The following is a 23777-nucleotide window of genomic DNA, read 5'->3' on the forward strand; positions in this document are numbered from 1 at the left end:
CCCCCCCCCCCCCCCCCCCCCCAATCCTTGTTATTGATACATTCCTCTGAGATGTGCTCCTTGTTGGGTGGCTTTTATGTTGTTTTTACTCTTGGGAAATTTGGGGAAAATTATTTGGCACTTTCATAAATCAGGAGATGGTTTTTGGCATAAATTTTAAATTAAAAGAAAATATGAAATCTGATATGGGTGTTGATTTTTCTAGTGGGTTGTTGTTTCCAATGATAACTTTTCACTGTTATTGGCATTGGCTGATTTTGAGAGTCCTTTTGATATCTCTTGGTGTCAGGCTGAGGTAGGATCTCTAATTCGTATTTTATTGTTGTCTTAACGTTTTTTATGGAAAGAAGTGCCCTCCATTCTGTGCGTTCTTGTTTTTGGTTCTTCTACAGACAAAAATGATTTGGAAATTTCTAACATCTTTCTAACTTGGCTCTTGCCAGGTTGCGAGAGTATTGCATTTAGTGTACAGGTTGGTGGTGCAACCAAATACTTCTAGAGCTCATACTTTTGCTGAGGCTTTCATAGCATGTGGTGGAATAGAGACACTTCTTGTTCTCTTACAGCGAGAAGTCAAAGCTGGCGATGTCACTAATCCGGAAGCTATGACAATTCACGAATCTTCATTTTTCCAGGAATCTGGTGTTGACAGTGGGGATGGTGTCTCCGAAAGAATCCTTGATGGTGATGTAGGATCTGTGGAAGAACAGAAACCAAATGTGTCTGAGAAAGATTGGCAATTTGAATCAACTGAAATTGGTGGTGTGAGACGCTTTTCTGCTGCTTCTGGTGTGAGAATTGAGAGGACGCTATCTATTTCTGAGAATTATTTTGTCAAGAATTTAGGTGGCATAAGTCTTTCAATTACGGCTGACAATGCAAGAAATAACGTTTACAATGTGGACAAAAGGGATGGAATTGTTGTTGGGATCATTGGACTTGTAGGTGCTCTAGTAGCATCAGGCCATTTGAAATTTGATTATTTTTCTCCTTCAGATGCAACGACTAACATTTTGGGTAGTGGGCTTCATGATGGAGGTAGTAGCATGTTTGATGATAAAGTTTCACTGCTACTATATGCTCTTCAGAAGGCTTTCCAAGCAGCACCTAATAAGCTTATGACGAATAACGTGTACACAGCTTTGATGGGGGCATCGGTATGTCATCTTGTTTTATATCTAAATAATTCATACCTTCCTAATAAACTCCAAAAAGTGAACTCTATGAATGTGTCTTCCATGCTTTCTTGTGCAAGTGTAAGACAAAGGTACAACTGGAGTGGGGGATTAGAGTCTTTCCTGTTTCTTTTAAGATAGACTTATTTAGATCACCTAATTGGTTTAATATATATTTTTTTCTATGTCATACATTTGTATATATCATCTCATGCCCCGTCATGGACCTACTTTTTAATTCAATGTCTATTTGGGTTGGAACTCTTGCCTAAAAATTGTATTTTGCACTCTGTTTCATTTTTGCCTTTGTTGAAAATGTTTTTTTTAATCTCTAGGAAAGAAGTTTATGAAATTATTTAGAAGACATTAGCATTTTTTGGTGGGTAAGAAATAACGGGAAATCATATGAAATATGAAGAAAACTTATAGATATTTTGTGAACCAAGATGCCAAGTATCTGCAAAGAAATAAAAGAAATGTGTTCTCATGCCTATGTGCTTTTTGCATTGTCTCATGTCCATGACCTCACTTTCTTGAGTGAGCATCTTCAAATATTTTGACATTTCTAATAATTGTTACTTCTGAAAAGATCAATTCAAAATTGCCTCGTTCCTTTTCTTTTTCCAGATTAATGCTTCTTCAACCGAAGACGGGCTAAACTTTTATGATTCTGGTCATCGCTTTGAACACCTACAACTACTGTTGGTTCTTTTACGCTCACTTCCCTATGCATCCAAGGCTTTCCAATCCCGAGCATTGCAGGTATGCCCAATGATAATTCGGTGTTGTGGTTATTTTTTTTGTTACATGCTACAAACTCTATTATTCAAGAGCTGTAATGAATATGATTTCTTATCTTCTTGTTTGTTCATCCTTTTAAAAGTGGAAATACTCTTTTGTAACTTTTGGTAATGGGATGGACGATAGCCTTCTCCATCATTATGTTTTGTGTCGTTATTCATCATACTACATAGTCTCTCATCCATAAAACGGAAAAGGTATCGTGTAATGAAATTTGTGTGGCATAGATTTGGTGCAGAACTGGAATCTATCCATGTACATTAAAAACTTTTCCTTTTTCTTTTTTGGTTGGCTATGGTGATATATTGTCATTGATGTAATGAAAAGTATTAAAATTTGTGTTAGTTTGAATGAAATAGATTACAATTAGACCAGTTGTTTGTTCATAATTAGTTAGGTTTAGGACAGTTGGCTGATCGTTTAGTTATTGTGGTCGGTCGATTGACAAATCTAATAACTAACCCAACCTCTTAATAGCCAAGTAACTTACCATTTTCGGAAGATAAGAACTTAAGAATACAACTAAGAGGTGACCGCATCATTCATTGTGCACCTTAGTAGTTGTTATAGTCGATATTCTTTGGTTTTAATTATTATTTTTATGTTTGAAAAAACTGAGAAGCCAAACTTTTATTGTGGAAAAAATGAAAGAATATATGAGAACAAAGAAAAGGGATGTATCAACCCAGGCCAACAATAAAGATGGGCCTACACAAGGGTAACTGAAAAAGGAGCCAAACTTAGCAAGATAGATAAGCAATGGCTATTTATACCTTCTTGAGATATGTGCGATTGAATTCACATGATTTAAAAGATTTTAAGGCAAATTCAACCGATGAAAATTTCAAGAGTTCTCTATCACTCCTTATTCTAGACTTTCTAGTACAGCCAAGAATACTCCCATCTACTCGTGATTTTCCTATGTACTCTGATACTACATTTCCCGGATGTCTCCCCCATCAGTCACTGACTAGCCCCACTGAATGCATCAAATTACTAAAGCAAGTTAATTTCCCCCCAACACATGCACGTTTCCCACTGTATACATCAATAATTGAGATCTATCAATGTGCTTATGTAAAGGCAACAGAAGTGTTTGATTCCTGATTCTCAGTTCATATTTAACTGATTTATTGTTGATGTTTCTATTGATTATCTGTTGTAGTTTCTGAACTTTTTGGTATATGATTCCAGGATCTTCTGTTTTTGGCTTGCAGTCATCCAGAAAACAGGAACAGTTTAACCAAAATGGAAGAATGGCCTGAGTGGATTCTGGAGATTTTGATTTCCAACTATGAGGTAAGGTTATCTGATGCAAGTTTAAAATTTGTAAATTTTATTCTGGTAGATGAATGGTAGTACATGTAAGCAGTAATAAACTTGTATTTCTGGGAATCTTATCCTGCTTGTTTGTTGAAGGCAGTGAACGGTCCTTTTATCGTATTTTATTTTTCATTTCTGGCTCATTCTTTTGCAGATGGGAGAGAGCAAAAATTCTCAGACTGTAACTGTAGGAGACGTGGAAGATCTCATACATAATTTTCTGATCATCATGTTAGAGCACTCAATGCGCCAGAAGGATGGATGGAAGGTAAAATTTTATTTTTCCATTCTTTCACATAAAACTGGTTCCATTTTATTGTAAGGGACAAAAATTACACAAAAAGGGTGACACGGAATCAACCGACCAGCCAAGATAATTACAAAAAACTTCTTCATGTGTCATTGATAAAAAAGGAATCATCATTAAAAAATAACTTAGCAGTTGAGCTCTACAAAAAATATTTATAACGAATTACCTCCCGAGCCTCTTTCTCATCTCTAGCCCTGTTAATAAGAACACAAAAGTCTCATTCAATTGCCGTTGATGAAAATAGAAACATAATTTGAAAATAACTTAACTGTTGAGCTCCACAAAAGAAGCTTTATAACGAATGACCTTCCAAACCACTTTCTCATCTTTAGCCTTGTTAATAAAAATACAAATGGCTCCTTCGATTTGTGTTGATGAAATTGAAAAATTATAAGTAGAAGATAACTTACCTGTCAAGCTCCACAAAAAAGCTTTTTAATGAATGAAATGACCTCCCACTCCTTAAATGTTATCTTTCAAGCCAAATCTCCCTAACCTTTGAAAACATTCTCCCGGAGAATTCTGCCTTCCCTTTTAAAAAAGTGACCCAAAAGTAGCTGAGATAGTGATTTCCGGATGGTAGAGGAGAAGCACCAACGCATACCAAAACAATCCAACAGTATGCTCAAATATTTGGGCCATGGGGCTAGGGGAAAAAAAACGTGGCTCTATGTTTGTGGGTTTAGGAGATAATTATTCTGATTGTCAAGCATATACAGTGACAATAGGGAGATAAAGCCTGGTCAAAATTTATCCTTAGAATAACGCGCGAGCTGTATTGGACGAAACAGAATTGAGAATATCGACTTGAGTAATGCAACCAATACCCCAAAGACCTAAGGGTTCCTCCGCAATCATCAATATCGTCACTATCATCAATAAAAAAACCCTTAGGCTTGTTCAGAAGTATTGTATTGAAAGGAAGATGTTTGTTGGTTGATGTTTGACCAAATAGGATTGTCCAGTTCCTACAAAACCTATCACTAAAATACCCCTATGAAGGCATACCGCAGCTCCTGAACCTTTATAGTCGAGCATATTTAATCCTGAACTTTTTATTTTCCTCTTTTCCCTTCCCCGATTTCGCAAGGTATAGCATATGTCCCTTCCCCGATTTCATGAGGTATATAATATTCTTTCTCCTTCACCTATTTGTTCTCGAACTTGTTCTCGAACTGTAAACAAGATTATTGTGTGTGGGTTTTACAGGTGGCTGAGTATTTATTTGATAAGGGCTTATTCGATTTAATTGTACCACATAATCCTTTAAAAGGTGTTTTGAGTGAGTACAAAGAGGAAGCCAATCCCACCAACGTGAATGACTTTTATTAGTATACCCTTAGCTTTTAATACGGATGAAGGAGCTCAACAAACTTGACCGGGCTGCTCATGAGAGAATTTGGAAAACCTTTTCAAGCAGTTTCAGATGTAAGATCTTGGTCCTCTAACCCCGGGGTTGAAGTTTCGAAAGTGGCTATGCATCTAACTTAGCAGAAGAGAGAATTTGGAAAACCTTGTCAAGCAGTTTCAGATGTAAGATCTTTGTCCTCTAACCCCAAGATTGAAGTTTTGAAAATGGCTATGCATCTAACTTAGCAGAAGTACGCCATGGATCTTCTAAGCTGCCATGGACTTTATCTGCTGGGTTACGGGTCGGCATCATCCTCATTTATCCCTTCTTTAATAAAGCCCAAGATGGTTTTTCCCAGTAGCTTCCTAGCTGAACCATCTTGACACCTAAGCTCCTCTCCTCAATAAACGTGACAAGTTGAAGGAAAAGAATTACAAACTTCTGTATCAGAGGCCACAACCTAGTTGAAAGCATGAGTAAAAGCATGCTGGATAAATGCTAATAACGAGAACACAAAGGAAAATTGGAAGCGGGAATGAGAATGGTAAAGAGAGGGACTTTTGAGAGAGAGTGCCATCCTTGTCACGAGAACAGTAGGTATAATTTTTAGTGCCCTGGCATCATGAAGGAATGTGTTTGGATGCCTACCAATTAACCACAAGCATCTGTTACAGACATTGTGAACAGCATATTCTATCTTTCTTTTTTTTTTTTTTTTTGCTTCCATTTTTTGCGACATATCTCAGAAAGGTATGAAACACTTGGATGCGTTGTAAAATTGCTTATCTATCACAGAAACTTCACTCTTAATAGCAAAATTTCTTATATATCTGCTGTCGATCATATTACTTATCTCTGGTTTCTATAAGTCATATTCATTTTTGTTCTGTTATCACTTCCATTTTTCAGGATATTGAAGCTACAATTCATTGTGCAGAATGGCTCTCGATTGTGGGTGGTTCAAGTACCGGGGATCATCGAGTGAGGTACCAAATCTATCACAAGCTTTTTTGAACATTGAAAACACCTTTTCTATTTCAAAATAATAGCTTGATCGTTGGATCTCCTCCATGAACAATCCTCGCTCTGAAAGAAAAGTGAATGGTTTCAGATTGATTATTTTCCAGATCTGTTGAACTATCTTCACTTCGATTGTTGATAGTCACATCATAAGTGCGTTTTTGTGCCTGCGAGGAAGAATACTAGATATACTCTTCTACGTTGAGCTGATACAAAAGCTGGGCCTTAATTATCCAATAAAAGATTATAAATATGTGAATCACATCCACATGATAAACTCTCTTTCTCACTTTGACCTCTTTAAGTCTGCAAACTGAAGTATGGTCACCTCTTGTCCTCAAGCCGAGAAATTATACGGCCAAGATTATGAGTCTATGACAAATTGAATGATCACATAAACAAGCCTTTTGCCTACAATTTGCAACTTAGAACATATAAATTGAATGATCCAATTTGCAGCCTGAGAGAAATTGGATGCTCCTTCCTGACTGTTAGCTACAACAGGCCTCCATTAGCAGAGATGTACTTGGAGACCATAAACATGCATTATTAACTAACTTTTTATATGAAAAGAAAAACGAGAATAGTATGAGAGACATAGATATGCAGGTGACTTTGGTATTCTTGCAACACAATCATTCAGTAAAACTTTATTGTGATCAAGATGTGTAGAATACATGAGAGGAGGCCTCTATTTATAAGGAATTAGAAAGAAAACTAAAATCCAAAAATATTAAAGGATAGTAAATGAGGATTAATCGAGGAATTACTCTAAATAACCTATTCTCCCTACATCATTACTTTAGGAATCTTTAAGTTTCAATGGAGACGAAAATTCTAGTGAAGAATCATATGCCACTAGCTGGTTTGGCATGATAAATGAAACATGTGGAATTTGACCAGCATCTTATTTAGGAGAAGCTAGGAATTAGGTAGACTTATATGCTACTTTTCTTTCTAACCAACATTTAACAGATGCTGTTAGTAGAAAAGACAAAGTTTTTATTTTTATTTTAAAAATAAAATTTCGGATTCTGTTCCCTACACACATGCATATTAAAGAACTTAGTCACAAGCTTTCTCTTAGATGTTGCATTAGCTGTCGCTACCATAAAGCATCCACATTCTTTTTGATCTCTCAGAAGTTTCCTAAAATGGAGTTTCCAGAGATCCCCAATTTGAAGATAGAGTGTTTGAATTGAAACTAAAAGTTCTTTACGAGGAGTTTTTATTCAATTAGGAGTATATGGTTTTTTCCACTTCATGTGTTTGCTTTACAGAACACTTCTCCGTGCCTTTAAAATTTGCAGTGAAGAAAGTCCAGTTATCTGTCAAAATTTTCCCTTCCCCCCACTTCCATTCAGTATTATTTTTGTTTTGACATCAGGTGTTTCTGCTTGGTGTTTGGATTTTAGTGCATTTAATGTCTAGTAATAATCATAGCTTCTTTCTGGGAAGTTATGCAGAAGTTTTTTTTCCCTTCCATTATCTGCATTCACATAAATTTGACAATAGTTTCTGTCGCTTATTTTTATTGCAACTTTCATCTTTTTTGTGCAAATCTCTTCTTATTTGAAGACGCGAAGAATCATTGCCGATATTTAAAAGAAGGTTATTGGGTGCTTTGCTGGACTTTTCTGGGAGGGAATTGCAGGCTCAGGTAGCTCTCTTTCTTGGAGGTTTCCTCAGTTCGAAACATGCAATAATCTGATGTGGTGTCACAACATTCATTCTTATCCCTGTTTGGTTTTTAAGTATGATATGTGCCGTCCCTATCTTCATCATGCTATTAACTAAAGTTCAGCAAAGCTGAATCATTTGAATTATTTTAAATCATTAGAAGAAAAATGTTGAATTTCTGTTTATGCTTCATTCTTTCTTCTTTTGGAGTTAATTCCTTTGCATTTTAGCCTACTAATCTCTCACATCTGCCAAATATCTCAACCTGTTCAGTAGGAGGATACGTAATTTTAGGCTCTCTTACTTTTCTCTGTTCTTTTGTACAATTTATCTTAATATTAGTTTATTACTGTCAGACTCAAGTTATTGCTGCAGCAGCTGCTGGTGTGGCAGCTGAGGGGTTATCACCAAAAGATGCTAAAGCTGAAGCAGAAAATGCTGCGCAGCTTTCTGTATCTTTGGTGGAAAATGCCATTGTGATATTGATGCTTGTTGAGGATCATTTGCGGTTACAGAGTAAATTATCAAGTGCTTCAAGTGTTGGAGATGGTTATACGTCTCCTCTTTCACTAGTGTCTCCGCTGAATAACCGCGCAAATTCTTTGACCAGTATTGGTGGCAAAGAGCCACAAGAACCTGCGAGTCTCCGTGGATCAATATCTAGTGCGCCTAGTGGACTCCCTATTGATGTATGTCTAAGTTTAAAGGCAGACATCTAAATAGTATTTACTATCCTATTCTTCTTTAAAGTATGTTACGTTCCTATTATTATAATTATAATTTTTTATTTTTATCATTTTGGCCCATTCTGTTGTTATCAAGTTACCCGCTTGAACATATGTTTTTTTTCATCCTTCTTGTCGCTGTCCTCCAATTTCTGAGTAGTGGACTACAAAAGAGGGATCCCTGGGTAAAAAAGTGTGTTTTCTTGAGCATTGTTAATTTATCTTTAGACAAGCTGGCAAGTTTTTGAAATGAACTGTATATTTATTCTTTTCATTGTTTCTTCCTTGGTAGACTAAGATTCTTTGAATTGATGTTGGTATTGTTTGAGTCAGGTCCTTGCTTCAATGGCCGATGCAAATGGGCAAATTTCTTCTGTGGTGATGGAGCGTCTCACTGCAGCAGCAGCAGCCGAACCTTATGAATCTGTTTCATGTGCTTTTGTATCTTATGGTAGCTATGCAACAGACTTATCTGATGGTTGGAAGTATAGGAGTCGGTTATGGTATGGTGTTGGTCTTCCTTCAGATAATACTCTCTTTGGTGGTGGGGGCAGTGGATGGGAATCTTGGAGGTATTTGGAAAAAGATTCTAGTGGGAACTGGATCGAACTTCCTCTGATAAAGAAATCTGTGGCCATGCTCCAAGCTTTACTCTTGGATGAATCAGGACTCGGAGGTGGTCTTGGAATAGGTGGAGGATCAGGTACTGGAATGGGGGGTATGTCTGCACTTTACCAGTTGTTAGATAGTGACCAACCATTCTTATGCATGCTCCGAATGGTGCTTCTTTCAATGAGGGAGGATGATGATGGTGAAAATGGTATACTCATGAGAAATATAAGCTTCGATGATGGAATTCCAGAAGGAAGAAAACCACGGTCAGCTTTACTTTGGAGGTATAAATACTGAATGCTTTCTTAGGAGCATGTTGGTAAATTTCAGCTTATGCAATTTAAATGGGGAATTTGAAATGGATTAGGTGAAGATAGTTTTGGATCAATATGACACAAATAACTCAAATGTTGAATTATTATATAATACAAAAAATTCTCAACGTGAATGACCAATATCTCCTAGACCCACTCATGTAAGTTAATTAAAGCAAAGACAATCTGACTGTTCCCACTTCTCTAATTATTTTCAATTAGTGGTGAATTGTGTAGTGTAAAATAGTTGGTATGAAGTTGTAAGGTCTCTTCTCTATTAAGAATATTCTCTCTTATCCAGAACATATTTCAGGGTTATAATTAGCCTCTCCACTGCAATCTTTTTATCTAGTGCTTTTTCCTTCAGAATGATGAATCTAACTGACATTATTTGTGGCCAGTGTGCTTTCACCTGTTCTTAACATGCCAATTTCTGATTCCAAGAGGCAGAGAGTGTTGGTTGCTTCTTGTGTCCTCTATTCTGAGGTTAGTGATGAGATAATTATTCTTCGAGGTTTAGTTTTACTCATTTTGTCTGCATCTTTTGCAATATGTAGTTATTATTGCTTGACCAAGAATTCGTGATGGAAATATTTCATTGCTTGGTTTTGTATTTTTCTTCTTTTTCAATAATTTCTCTATTACATTGCCTTGTTTATCTTACAGGTTTGGCATTCAGTGAGCAAAGATAGAAATCCTCTTCGAAAACAGTACCTTGAGGCTATTTTACCTCCGTTTGTTGCCATTTTGAGGAGATGGCGCCCTTTATTGGCTGGAATTCATGAACTCGCCACCGCAGATGGTTTGAATCCTCTAACTGTTGATGACCGAGCATTGGCTGCTGATGCCCTGCCAATAGAGGTATTCAGAACATTTTTAGTGATAACAGTCTTAAGATGTTACGTACCTTGTTTCTTTCAGGACAAAGAGAAATTCTTTCAATGAAATGACCAATTTCAACGTTTTCCAATTTTTCTTCTGAAATTCTGTTCTCTGTGGGAATATCTAATTGTGACTCTTCAAGCTAGATGCCTCATTTGAACCATTTTACTTCTTGTGTTTGAAAAAAAAAAAAAAAAACTAGAGAATGCAAAGAACTAGATTGTTGTCTCGTCGAATATGCTCCCTTTCCCCTGGTCCTAGTAACATTTTCTTAAGCTTTTTAAGAACAATTTGTTCCATTATCTATACATTTGTGCCCGAGGTTTTCTTTTATTCATGCGTTTCATTAAAAAATTAGTAAAAAACACATGTTATTCATCTTTACCCTTCTATTTTATGTGGTTCCTTTTTTTAGTTTTTGTTGTCGTCGTCGTCGTCTTTCTTTAAGTATATATATACGGGAATTATGGCTTCTTTTAGAAACATTTATTATTTTGTTAAAAAATATATGGAACTGCAAGATAGAGAAATTTCTGGATGGTTATCTGTGTAAGAATTGGTTGTGAAGACCCCCGAAACTTAAGCTGCACTTAGTTAGGGTTGAGAATGAACGCCAAAGTAAGCCTTTTAGGAAAGTTAGATATAATTTAGGAGTTGATTAGATTAACGTACCATCTTGTTAGACTTTCCTCTTTGCATTTTATGTGTCAGAACCTTTAGTTGGATTTTAATGAAGAAATATTTGAGTTCTTTGTATTTTTTTAGTTAGCCTTTAGTTGGCAAGTTCCCGAGATTTTCAGAATGTATTCATTGGTCAAAACATAGATACACCAATTATTTTTCCCTCCAGTGCTAATGATAAACAATCTTATCATTCTTTCGAGTAATCTTTTTGTTTGCTATACTTGACCTATCCAAGAGAGTATTTTCCTCTTTTCATATATTAACATGTTTGATTATTTTCATTTTATCACTAGCAGTTTTCTTTTCCCCACTCAGGAGTCAGGGCATCAAAAACTATTATTATTTTTTCTGTTATTGTTTGAGTTTTTCTAGTGTTTACTAAATGAGATTTCGTTGCAAATAGGGATGTAACAAGAGAAATTCTCTTTGGCTTTTCATGGAATTTATTCTGATTTGATATCACTTCATGTTGTCATAATCTCATTTCATTTCTGTCAGGCTGCTCTTGCCATGATCGCTCCAGCATGGGCTGCTGCATTTGCATCGCCCCCAGCGGCCATGGCATTAGCAATGATTGCTGCTGGTGCCTCTGGTGGGGAAACTTCAGCTCCTGTCACAACATCACAACTACGGCGCGACAGTTCCTTGCTTGAGAGGAAAACAACTAGGCTCCATACATTTTCCAGCTTTCAAAAACCGTTGGAGATGCCGAACAGAGCACCTTCTTTACCGAAGGACAAGGCTGCGGCAAAAGCAGCTGCCTTGGCAGCTGCACGTGATTTGGAGCGTAATGCAAAGATTGGTTCAGGAAGGGGTCTCAGTGCTGTGGCCATGGCCACATCAGCACAGAGGAGAAATGCTAGTGACAGGGACCGTGTAAAGCGATGGAATAATTCTGAAGCTATGGCAGTTGCCTGGATGGAATGTTTGCAACCATTTGACACAAAATCAGTATACGGGAAGGATTTTAATGCTTTATCTTATAAATTCATTGCTGTCCTTGTAGCAAGTTTTGCTTTAGCAAGGAACATCCAGCGATCTGAGGTCAATATCATTTCTCTACTTCTCTCTTCCTCTTTCTGGTTTTGTCCCTGGGTACAATGGCTTTGTTTATGTTTTTGATTCTCCAGGTTGATAGGCGAGCTCAAGTTGATGTTATCGATCATCATCGCATGTGCAAAGGAATTCGTGCATGGAGGAAATTAGTACATTACTTAATAGAAATGAGATGTCTCTTTGGTCCAATTGGGGAACAGTTTCCCAAACCTTCACGTGTATGTTATGAGATGTTTTTCCAAGTGAAGCTTAATATTTTACATTTTACTGCATTCATACTGATTTTAGGGACCATGCCTTGTTTTTAGCTACAACTTTTTTGGACTGCATTTGTCACTGATGCTTAAATATTGATTTAGGTTTTCTGGAAGCTAGACTTGATGGAAAGTTCTTCCAGGATGAGGCGATGTTTGAGGAGGAATTACAGAGGGTCCGATCATTGTGGTGCTGCTGCAAATTATGAGGATCAAATTGACTTGAAGAAAGATCGGGAAGATGCATTGAGCTCATCAAATGCCTCTATATTAGCAGCAGATGCAATAGCTATAGAGGCAGTGAACGATGATGATGTGCAAATGGAAATTGATAGTTTAGATGGTAGGGCCGATGATGTAGAACAAAGTGTTGTGAACTCAAAGTTGACTGAAACATCTGAGCAGAACCTCCAGGCGTCTGCAGAGTCTAGTAATACACAACTTGTCAATGACCAAGAGTTAATTCAGGGTTCATCACCAGTTGCGCCAGGTTATGTTCCTAGCGAGCTTGATGAAAGAATTATTCTTGAGCTTCCTTCAACAATGGTCCGGCCACTAAAGGTTATACAAGGAACCTTCCAGGTGAGGTCCTTGTTTCAAACTTGAATTCTTATGGTCTCATTTCTTTCACAGCTTATGAGAATTTTTACCATAGGCATATAAGCACTGTTTGTTTTTGTAGTTTTAACTTTTAAAACTTGGGTAATAATTATCCGTGGATAAAAAACGTGCTTCAATTATTCTACTAGAAAGTGAGATTTTAGTTCAGAGAGTTAAGTAGTAAACAGGAGAGAGATATGGACTAACTAGTTTTAATTCTTAATTTACATTAGTTTTGATTAGTTAATTAATTATTTAATATCGACATTTGGACAAAGTAATGCTAATACATTATTTCTAGTAATTAACTTAAATTTAAGAGATTTCATTTGGATGGTGGCAAAGTTAAGAATATTAGTCGTTTAGTTAATTGAGGAGTCATGCCTTACCATTGGAAAAAGGAGGCGTTGTAGTTTGGAATGTGAGAAGGTGGAATAGCGCATTGCTTGCGAAGTGGCTTTGGAAGGTTCCCTAAGAAAAATGGGAACTTTGAGTTGATATTACTGTTAGTTACCGCATGGAGAAACCTGGTAGGTTCATTAAAGGAAGAGAAGTTCTTGCAACTTGTGGAAGACTATTTCAAAACTTTCTCCATTTGTTTTCATTGTTTCTCAATTATAGTGTTGGAAATGGGGAGAAAACTTTATTTTGGAATGACAAATGGGTGAGATTACATCCTCATGTGCACTCTTTTCCTAAAATATTTGTGTTAAGGTTCAAGATAAAGAAGTTTTGGTGAAATAATTTGGGATGAGAATAGAGCTAGTTTCAAGCATTTGGGATGGGAATTGAGATAGTTACCTAAATTTTTTGGGTAACTTTTTGTTGAGTTTCTTTACCGTTTAAGCCTTATTGAGAAATATAATGGGGGAAAGGGTGTCAAATTTAGAAGAAATTTGCCAAACTGAGTATGGCTTAACTAGTTAAGGCATATGTCATCTATTTGATAGATAAGTTTGGATCTCCCGCCCCTAGATGTCGTTGAACTCTCAAAAGAAACTTCAAAAGAAATTTGCTAGGCAAGGTCTTCCATGGTTTAGAATGAGAACTTTAAAGCTATAGTTCAGCTCATGATCAGAAATTCTAATATAAGGATGAAGGTTTATTTACTCTATTGAGCAAGAGATCTTATCTCGAAGTTTGAAGAGGCCACTGAAAATTTTGTTTTTAGGTTTGGTGGTTGCACCAACGAGCCAAATGACATGCTCCATCCGATGCATCCTAATCTAATTTCATAGAATTTGTCTACAAAATGATTTTCTACTTTTAGTTTTTTCTTCCCGCACTACCCATGTTATAAGTTATCGTTGTCCTATTATAACTTACAAGTTATCCATTCTTGTTTAAGCTTAAAGGACATTTCATGCTTGCAGGTCACAACAAGGAGAATCAATTTTATAGTTGATAGCAATGATCTCAATACAACAATGGATTCCAGCTGTAAACCAAAAGAAGACCAGGAAAAGGACAGGACCTGGATGATGTCTTCCCTCCATCAGATTCATAGTCGAAGGTGAAGTTAGTACAGTCTTATCATACTCTATATTTAGTTTCTCTCTCCTTGATTTGAATTTCTTTAAGCAATTCTTTGATATAGAACTCTTCCAAGTTTTAAGAAAAAATTACTAAATTTCTCCGAATTATTTTGGTAGGTACAGTCTAGTCCTTCAATTCTTAATTTGATCAATTATTTGGCATGTCATCCGTAGCATTAAATTCTCCACTCTTCCACTAAATTACTATGTGCTCCAATATAAGTGCTTGTTTTCATAGATCCTTTAATTCATCTCCATCCATAATTATGAAAGTAAAGAAAGATCTTTTGATTCCTCTCCAACCATAATTATGAAAGTAAAGAAATATCCTTTGATTCCTCTCCAACCAGAATAATGAAAGTAAAGAAAGATCCTTACATTCCTCTCCAGCCACAATTATGAAAGTAAAGCTTTAACTGCGTGCACCCATAATGATCTTGAGATGCGAGCGGTAGAAAACTCAATAAAAAGTTGAAGAACATTGCCCTTTGAAAAACCACTGAACCGGCATTCCAAATAAAATATGCAGAAAGCCTCCCATCCTCACAGCTAAGAGGGGGGAGAGCACAAGAGAACAAGCTGGGAGCTTTCTTTGAATTTGAATTTGCTTCCTAAGTACTGAGGCTGAACATTATCCATATAAGATAGTAATTCTCTCAGGGTTTTTTGACTTCCGTAAAGCTGCATTTGTTTTTACATAAGAGAAGAGGCTGCCAAATGTCTTGTTAATGATTTGACTGAAAGTTCTCCTGGAGGATCTAATATCCACTTCATTGAAACCTTGAAGGACCCATCTTAACAGCATAAAGCCCTTCCAATAATGATTGTTTGGAGACTCGTGAATTATACAAAATAGCATCCCATTCTTTTGATACGAAGAATCTATCAAGCAAGGAATGATATACGGAGACCTTCAATTTCCAAACTTGGTCCTTTATCTATGGCTATAATCTTGATGTCAACCAGTGCAACATGTACATGTAGTTAGATATTTAATCGACACACTTATTGGTTTTAATTTCAAATGGAAGTACATTTTGTGGAAATATATCTGTATTCTGGGATCATTGAATTGTAGGGAAATCAAGAATTTTTTGGAGATATTTTTTCTTTTCAATCCATAAGATACTATTTTTACCCTATCTTTTAAATGGTATTATTGTTTAGAGAATTTTATAATTATTTCTTTCATCGTACTCACACTTGTTGGATAGCGTATTATTATTATTATTTAGTTTAGTTTGAGGGGAAGTTCCTTATTTTTGCCCTTCTACTTTTATAAATTTTCTTTACTTTTATAACTTGACGAGCCAACTTGACATGAACCTGATACATCATCCTAAACACACACAGTTGGTGGAGTTGGTGTAGTCTGTAGCTGGATAATACGAATGCTGTTGTTTAGAAATCTAACAAGTTTCATATTGAATTTCAATGTACTTTTTTTAACGATAACAACGGTTGGAATAACAATTTCAGTACGAAAAAGTTGGTAGCCTTACCTACAGTGCTGCGTTTATTTCATATCACTCTCTTCTATCAGAAGCTTGACATCTACCTCGAGACTTATTTTATAACCGTGCTTTATTATATTTTCTTAACAGTATTCTACTTTTCTATTTCAGGTATCTCCTAAGAAGAAGTGCTCTTGAACTGTTTATGGTTGATAGATCAAACTACTTTTTTGATTTCGGGGTAGACTCTACATGCCTTTATTTGCATTTCCTTTTTTTTTTTTTTTTCCTGTTTGCTCCTCTGCCCCCATCACCTTTCAGTGGAATCTGACTGATATTTTTTTCCTGTATGTCTTTTTCTGCTATTAAGAGTACTGAGGGACGGAAAAATGCGTATAGAGCAATTGTTCAAGTGCGACCTCCTCATCTGAATGATGTATATCTAGCAACTCAGGTTCATATCTCGGTCCTTATAACTCCGGCTAAGTTTCTGCATCTATGTGTGCAGTGTGTTACATTGACTATTGTACAGAGAAATCATTCTCTCCTGGCACTACTGCAATGGCTGTGGCATGCATCTTACATAAAATTCATCAGATATTTCAAATTTTTACATGTTTTCTCTGATCCAATATTTTAATCGATATCATGTCTAATGACCAGATTCCTAATAAAAGAACTGTTTCATGATATCAATCAATATGATCTCAGTGCACGTGACTGACATGTGAGGAATCTGGTCAGATGATTGGTGGTTGGTCTTGTATCATGAGTGTTCACAGATAGAATAAAGATAAAGAACTTTATCTACTTTACTTTCTGTATTACAGTAGTTATGATTCATTTACATTTTGTAGAGGCCCGAACAACTTCTCAAGAGAACTCAGCTTATGGAGCGCTGGGCTAGATGGGAGGTATGACTTAAGTTGGAATAACCATCATCTCATGATGGTTTTTGTTTTTATATTTTTTAAGGCAACAGCTTTTATGTTTGGATCCCACAAGTTGAACGTGCATGTTAAAGATAGCTAAAAAATCGGTATTTTTTGCAGATCAGCAATTTTGAATATCTAATGCATCTCAATACCCTGGCTGGGCGTAGTTATAATGACATTACCCAGGTAGGTCATTTGGACAATTTTCTTGTTTTGTGAATATATATATATATATTATATGTATGTACACATATATTGCACTAAAAATTGCTTTCTTTCAGTATCCAGTTTTCCCATGGGTTCTTTCTGATTATAGTTCAGAGAGTTTAGATCTTTCTGATTCTTCCTCATTCAGAGATCTTTCTAAGGTTCTCTCCTTCAAACTCTTCTGTTCATTCTTTTTCAACGTTGGAAGGCTGTCTTTTTAACCATGAAGCCTCAATTTTTTTTGCAGCCTGTCGGTGCACTGAATGCAGATCGCCTTAAAAAGTTCCAAGAGAGATATTCAAGCTTTGAGGATCCAGTAATCCCGAAATTTCATTATGGTTCACATTACTCAAGTGCTGGAACTGTACGTTTTCCATTTCATCACCATTTGGTTCTCTTTGTTTATCACTTTTTGTTTCTAAGTAGTTTTGAACTGCTGACCTGAACATAGCTCAATTGGTCCAAGCCATTACTTCCCCTTTTTTGTTGAACTTCAAAAGGAGTTTAAAAACACGTAGTTTGGCCTTCTAGAATCATTTTCTGAAAGACTTGTTTTTTTAAACTTAAATAACAAATTATCTCATGTATTTAGTTCCTTATGTGGAAAGGGACTATGATGATGCTGGCCTGATATTTCTCTTTTCAAGAAATTAAGAAAATTATTTAAAAAATTTGGATAGAATATTATTAATTTAATTATCTTTCACAAGTGTATGAGAGAAAGTAGAGACTTGTTCTTGCTCTCCTTATTACTTTTTCTTCTCTAGAATGCGTTTGAGCCTTCATGTTTATGCTACTTTCATTCTTAAAGAGAAGTATATGAAACTGCCTTATTTGATTCTTATTGTTGATTCCTCGAACACTTGTTTAAATCTGGTTGAAAAAATTTATCAATTTATCAACTTTAGATATTTGCAAAAATATTAGATCAAGTTGGAGTTGTGCGGGTATTCAGAAAAAAAAAATACCTTTGAAAATTTTTAACTTATTTTGTTTAATTCAATCACAGCTTTATCTTTTCGTTCTTTTTATAGTGTTAGTTTGTATTTTGTGAATTAGCCTTGTCTCTTTTGAGAACCCATTGTATGGTATTGTGCTCTGTTTATTTTGCTATTCTGTATGGTTATGGACAAAGTATTTTCCCCAGTTTTGCTCTACTCCAAATCCAGTCACTTCGTCTTCTGTGAGTTATTTGTACATCTCTATCAAATCAATTGGATCATACTAATTATATCTGAATTTTTCTTATTTCTCTTGCAGGTGTTGTATTATCTTTTTAGAGTTGAACCATTTACAACTCTCTCAATTCAGTTGCAAGGTGGAAAATTTGATCATGCTGATCGCATGTTTTTGGATATTTCTGGTACTTGGAATGGGGTTCTGGAAGATATGAGTGATGTGAAGGAATTAGTAAGTTCGTCAAGTACGAGTGTTGTTTCTCAGTATATATTGCGTTATTGTTGATCTGTTTTAAGAATTCATCTACTTTTTACATTTATTTCCTGCAGGTTCCAGAGCTTTTTTACCTTCCTGAGATCTTAACAAATGAAAACTCGATTGATTTTGGCACCACTCAATTAGGGGAGAACCTTGGTAATCCTTAATGAGTGTAATTCTCATTGATTATTCTTAAGCCAGTTAGTTTCTTGTTTTGATGTATTTCAACCTGCCAGATTCTGTCAGACTCCCTCCTTGGGCTAAAAATCCTATTGATTTTATTCACAAACATCGGATGGCTCTTGAGAGTGAGCATGTATCAGCACATTTGCATGAGTGGATTGATCTCATTTTTGGGTAGGTTGTTTACTTCAATGAAGGTTTTTTTTTTTTTTTTTTTTTTTTAATCTTGTTTATTGGATGTTTTTTCCTTTGATTTTCAGTGTTTGTAAGTTGGTATAATTGGTAGGGGTAACAATGTCGCGAATTCCTTTTACTTTGTGCTGTTTTTGTTTGATCTGACATCTATAAGGATTTGTTGAATCAGGTATAAGCAACGAGGCAGAGAGGCTATTTTGGCTAATAACGTCTTCTTTTACATTACCTATGAGGGGACGGTTGATATTGACAAAATATCTGACCCTGTATGTTCATCTTCATTACATTTTTATTCCCTCAAATAGCAGGATTTCTGTTAAATTGTTTTTTTCCCCAATTTGAAAAAGGTACAACAACGTGCCACACAAGATCAAATTGCCTACTTTGGTCAAACTCCGTCTCAACTCTTAACTGTGCCTCATTTGAGGAAGAAGCCATTAGCTGATGTTCTCCATCTGCAGGTATAAGCAAATGTCATGTTGGTAATTCTGATAATGTATATGCATCTGTTATTCTATGTGTCAGCATACTCTTTTAGAGTTGGGTATACAACCGTGGAAGAGAGAGAGAGCTCTCTCGAATAATACACATCGACTCTTATCAAACTAGATTCAGGAAATCATTATTGAGTATGGATCTAGCTATTGGAACATTGTTGGAAATTCACTCTTGGCTGGTAAAAAAAAATGTATTGGTATAATAAATTCCTTGAAAATAGAGACTGCGAAGCTGATTTTTAAAAATCTTTGAAACTAGGCTAATAAAATAATTGGAATCCATCTACCTGGGACATTGGAAGAGGAGGAAAGGGTAGAGCATGGGTAGGTCTTACATCTGTTGACGGGGGTGGGTGCTATCAAATCAAAGTGGGTTGGACAAAAGATATAAGACTGAATGTTGAAAATAACTAATAGGTTTGGGTCATTTGAAGAAACTCAACACAAAACGAATTCTGTCAGAAGGGCTCACAATTTAATCTGCATATTGCAAGTGTCGCATGGTGTTGAAAGACAGATTAGGTGTGTTTTTTGGGTTGTTGAAGGTGGTGAAAAGAGGACGTGGTCCATTTGGTAGATAACATTTTATAGAAGTGATAATACCAGGCCTAGAAGATATTAAGGTTTCAAATGGTAGGTTTTGGGCGACCGATGAATGTTGGTTTGGAGTGGGAGTGTCAGGGCTGCATTAGTGACGTAGGAGAATAGCATGCAATGAAAAAGAAGACAAAAGCTGATGGTTCTAGAAAGAATAGAAGGTGGTCTAACATTCTATAGAAGGGATTTTACCAGACCAATATGGTTTAACAAAGTAGGTTCCAGGCAACTGATGAATGTAGATTGGTGTGGATGTGTCTTCGCCGCATCAATTTCATAGAAAATAGCATGCAATGAAGAACAAGGCAAAAACCGATGGTTCTAAACAAACTTCATGGACTTGAGAAGGTCTGGGAACCTTAAAACCTTTGAGTGGATTGGTACAGAGGGGCTGGTCTGGGGCCTACTTTGTTTAAGTTGATGTTAAGTAGCTATAAAAGTATTCCCAAAACCAAAATTTTTATTTTTAAAGCCAGACCAAAATAAACAATTCAATCAATTTTCTGGGGTAATATAGGATCAAGTTCTTGGAGGATGCTACTCCAACTAGAGGATGGGTGCAACTGCCTCTGGACTCTATAAAGCTCATAGACAGGGAAGTTCCAGTGTCCACTTTCAATAATGGATTTGGCTGAAAATAGGGAAGTGGTTAACTCTAATAATTGAGAATTGGAAACAAAGAAGAAAGAGCTATGACACTCTGCTTACAACATTCTAAAAGGAGGGGGAAGTACCCTTATGCATTAGGGACTGAAAGGATATCAGATCATACTCTTTGGTTTTTTCATGTGAATATTACAAATTTGCATAGTTAATTTTTTTTTCATGTGACATGTACTCATTGGTTTTAAATAAAATTTTCATATCAGACGATCTTTCGGAACCCAAAGGATATCAGATCATACTCTGTTCCCACCCCAGAACGCTGCAACCTACCTGCAGCCGCAATTCATGCAACTTCAGATACTGTTGTTATTGTTGACATAAATGCACCTGCGGCACATGTGGCACAGCATAAGTGGCAGCCCAACACCCCTGATGGCCAGGGTGCACCATTCCTCTTTCAACATGGAAAGGCCTCAATGAATTCTACCAGTGGAACATTCATGCGCATGTTCAAAGGGCAGGCTGGCTCTGCTGCCGAAGAATGGCAATTTCCCCAGGCACCAGCATATGCTGCATCTGGAATCAGGAGCTCGTCTATTGTTTCCATTACTTTGGACAAAGACATTATCACTGGTAAGCATTTATTTAATTATCTATCTACGACTTTATCCTTTAATTCTCATCCTTAAACTTCTCTTCGAAAAAATCCCTTTGAGAAGGAAAAAAGGATCCTTGAGCTTAACATCATTTTGGTTTTTTATGGTGTATATGGTTTGAAAGGAATTCTCGCATCTACACCTATAAATAGCATGATTATAAATCTCACATCTCCTCAAGTTTATACCTATCTTTATCACGTGAAAATTTACTCCATTTTGTAATCGTAGTTTTTCATCCCATTGAGCTTAATGGAGCAGTTTTTTATACTCCTGTTGATAGGACCTTCACACTTTTTTGTGATTTCTTGATATCAATGTAATTATCGTTCCCTATCAATCCCTAACAAAAGGAGAGAGAAAAAACTTTCCTAATGGAAATTTTAAGACGAGGAAAAGCTCTAAAACGAAAAATGGTCAGGTTAACTTTCTAGTGTTTTCATGTCCGAAGTATTTCTTCCCTACAGATTGTAGAGCATAGGTGAAAATTATATCAGTCATAATCTACTTCAATTGCTATGAAAACATCTTCTGTTTGATCTCTACTTCTATAGCTAACTTAACTGTTACTGCATAAGTAGCTAATCTCTCGTTCAGGACATATTTTCTTATGATTATTCAAAGGCATGCATGCATATATGGTTAGTTTTATACTCGTCTTTGTATTCTCAATAATAGTTTACCTAGCTCCTATTTTTTTCTTTGGAAATAGGCGGACATGTTGACAATAGTGTGAAGCTAATATCATCAGATAGAGGAAGAACATTGGAAACTGCGTATGGGCACTGTGCACCGGTAACCTGTGTCAGTGTTTCTCATGATAGCAATTATCTAGTCACCGGATCCCGTGACACCACTTTGCTAATCTGGAGATTACATAGATTGTCAACCAGTCGTTCAAGTGCCGTGTCAGAAACTGCCATGGGGACAGACATGTCCACATCAGGCAGTGGTAGTAATTTATCCTCTATATTGGCAGACAAAAGCCGGAAGCATCGAATTGAGGGTCCCATACATGTTCTTCGGGGTCACCACCGTGAAGTTGTGTGCTGCTGTGTGAACTCAGATCTTGGTATTGTTGTTTCATGCTCCCAGTCATCGGATGTTTTGATACATTCCATCAGAAGAGGTCGGTTGATCAGAAGGTTGGCTGGTATAGAGGCCCATGCTGTAAGCCTTTCTTCCGAGGGAGTTATATTGACTTGGAACGAATCACAATGTACTCTTTCAACCTTTACTCTGAATGGAAATCTAATTGCTAGAGCACCATTTCCGTACTCTTCCAGCATCAGTTGTATGGAAATATCTGTTGATGGGGAGAGTGCCTTGATTGGAATAAATTCATCAGCCCAAAACAATAGAACCCCCACTAATAGCTGGGAGTTTAAGTCCAATGATTTCTTCACACCTGATGAAACTTCAGAAGATGAGAGATTAGATGTTCCGGTTCCTTCTGTTTGCTTTTTGAATCTGCATACTTTGAAGGTATTATTAAATTGAACTAAGTAGCTTTACCTAATTTCTTTCCTTATTAAATTGAATACATAATACGATAAGCTCATTATCTCCATCCTCGTTATGTTTCTTTATCCTACAGGTTTTCCATACGCTGCGACTCAAAGAAGGGCAGGATATCACTGCGCTGGCATTAAATAAAGACAACACAAATCTTTTGGTGTCGACTGCAGATATGCAGTTAATAGTCTTCACTGATCCCGCTGTAAGAACCTTCCATATTTCCATGGCTATTTAATAATTCTACCTGATTTTTTCCCTATCTTTTAATACAATTTCTCGGGACCATGTGAAGTGAACATTGTAGTAAAGAAATTATGAGACAACGAGTACAATTGACAGAAGCAGAAAACTAAAAACAATATCATTATCAAACAGATTAACCTACCTGTCTAAGTTTATGAAAACAAGTCAAGTAGCTGAATATGTAGATTATTATCTTTTAAAATCCCACTTGTTTTGACACTTCTTATCATTGTTCTGTTCAGTTGAGCTTGAAAGTCGTAGATCAAATGCTGAAGATTGGCTGGGAAGGTGAGGGGCTCAGCCCTCTTATAAAATCATAGCCTTCTGCGGCAACAAAAGAGTTCAATACTTGTATAGCTGTTGGACAAATTCTGCATCATATATATTTGCTAGCACTGAAACGTCGATGGATATATCTTGTTGCTCTTATTTTTTTCTCTCAAGCACGGAGTGGAAGGAGATCTAAGCCGAGGCCCTATGCTCAATAGGTTTGCCTCTTTAATTTCATGCTTATATAGAGCTATCAGGTCGTCGTCATCGTTGCTACTGAGATGTAACTCCAGTCCTCACACTTGCTGTCCAAAATCTGGCCCTTTGTTGGTTACACGTTGTAAAATATGTGATAGACTAGCCCCAAATCTTATGAATATACATTAGCTTCTAGATACTAGAATGTTACATGCGGGGCCATTCTTTATGGGATCAAGTTGTATGTATGTCACTATTTGTTGAAATTGTGAGGCCTTAGGCACTGGGCTTGAGATTGAGCTTTCCAGTTTTGTCCACTCTTCATTTGAGAAGTAAATGACCAAGAGCTCTTCCATTATTTGTATATTCTATTCTATTATGTTACTAACTCTTACCTGTCAGCCAAATTTTTAAAGGGCCAAATCCTGGGTATGGTAACGTGACGCTGCTACTTCTCCC

At 36.4% G+C, this 23777-nt stretch overlaps 1 protein-coding gene across 2 annotated transcripts in view; it reads left to right on the forward strand.

Annotated features, from left to right (window-relative positions):
• The window catches only part of LOC111479642 (BEACH domain-containing protein C2), a 28947-nt gene extending 5265 nt beyond the window's left edge, over positions 1-23682 (forward strand). For both annotated transcript variants that reach the window (XM_023124404.1, XM_023124405.1), the window contains exons 4-32: positions 444-1157; positions 1803-1937; positions 3171-3275; positions 3454-3567; positions 5870-5946; positions 7559-7640; positions 8017-8349; positions 8719-9281; positions 9713-9797; positions 9978-10172; positions 11376-11921; positions 12008-12151; positions 12293-12769; positions 14161-14300; positions 15948-16017; positions 16147-16230; positions 16634-16690; positions 16829-16897; positions 16993-17079; positions 17166-17282; positions 18179-18328; positions 18427-18511; positions 18592-18712; positions 18903-18999; positions 19081-19194; positions 20697-21066; positions 21802-22574; positions 22687-22809; positions 23093-23682. In XM_023124404.1, coding sequence (XP_022980172.1) covers positions 444-1157; positions 1803-1937; positions 3171-3275; positions 3454-3567; positions 5870-5946; positions 7559-7640; positions 8017-8349; positions 8719-9281; positions 9713-9797; positions 9978-10172; positions 11376-11921; positions 12008-12151; positions 12293-12769; positions 14161-14300; positions 15948-16017; positions 16147-16230; positions 16634-16690; positions 16829-16897; positions 16993-17079; positions 17166-17282; positions 18179-18328; positions 18427-18511; positions 18592-18712; positions 18903-18999; positions 19081-19194; positions 20697-21066; positions 21802-22574; positions 22687-22809; positions 23093-23170 — 6105 coding nt within the window. In that variant the 3' untranslated portion in view covers positions 23171-23682. The remainder of the gene's footprint in view (positions 1-443; positions 1158-1802; positions 1938-3170; positions 3276-3453; positions 3568-5869; positions 5947-7558; positions 7641-8016; positions 8350-8718; positions 9282-9712; positions 9798-9977; positions 10173-11375; positions 11922-12007; positions 12152-12292; positions 12770-14160; positions 14301-15947; positions 16018-16146; positions 16231-16633; positions 16691-16828; positions 16898-16992; positions 17080-17165; positions 17283-18178; positions 18329-18426; positions 18512-18591; positions 18713-18902; positions 19000-19080; positions 19195-20696; positions 21067-21801; positions 22575-22686; positions 22810-23092) is intronic.
• Positions 23683-23777: the final 95 nt, after the last annotated feature.

The sequence above is a fragment of the Cucurbita maxima genome, unplaced genomic scaffold (assembly GCF_002738345.1).
Source record: "Cucurbita maxima cultivar Rimu unplaced genomic scaffold, Cmax_1.0 Cma_Scf00005, whole genome shotgun sequence".
Classification (NCBI taxonomy): domain Eukaryota; kingdom Viridiplantae; phylum Streptophyta; class Magnoliopsida; order Cucurbitales; family Cucurbitaceae; genus Cucurbita; species Cucurbita maxima.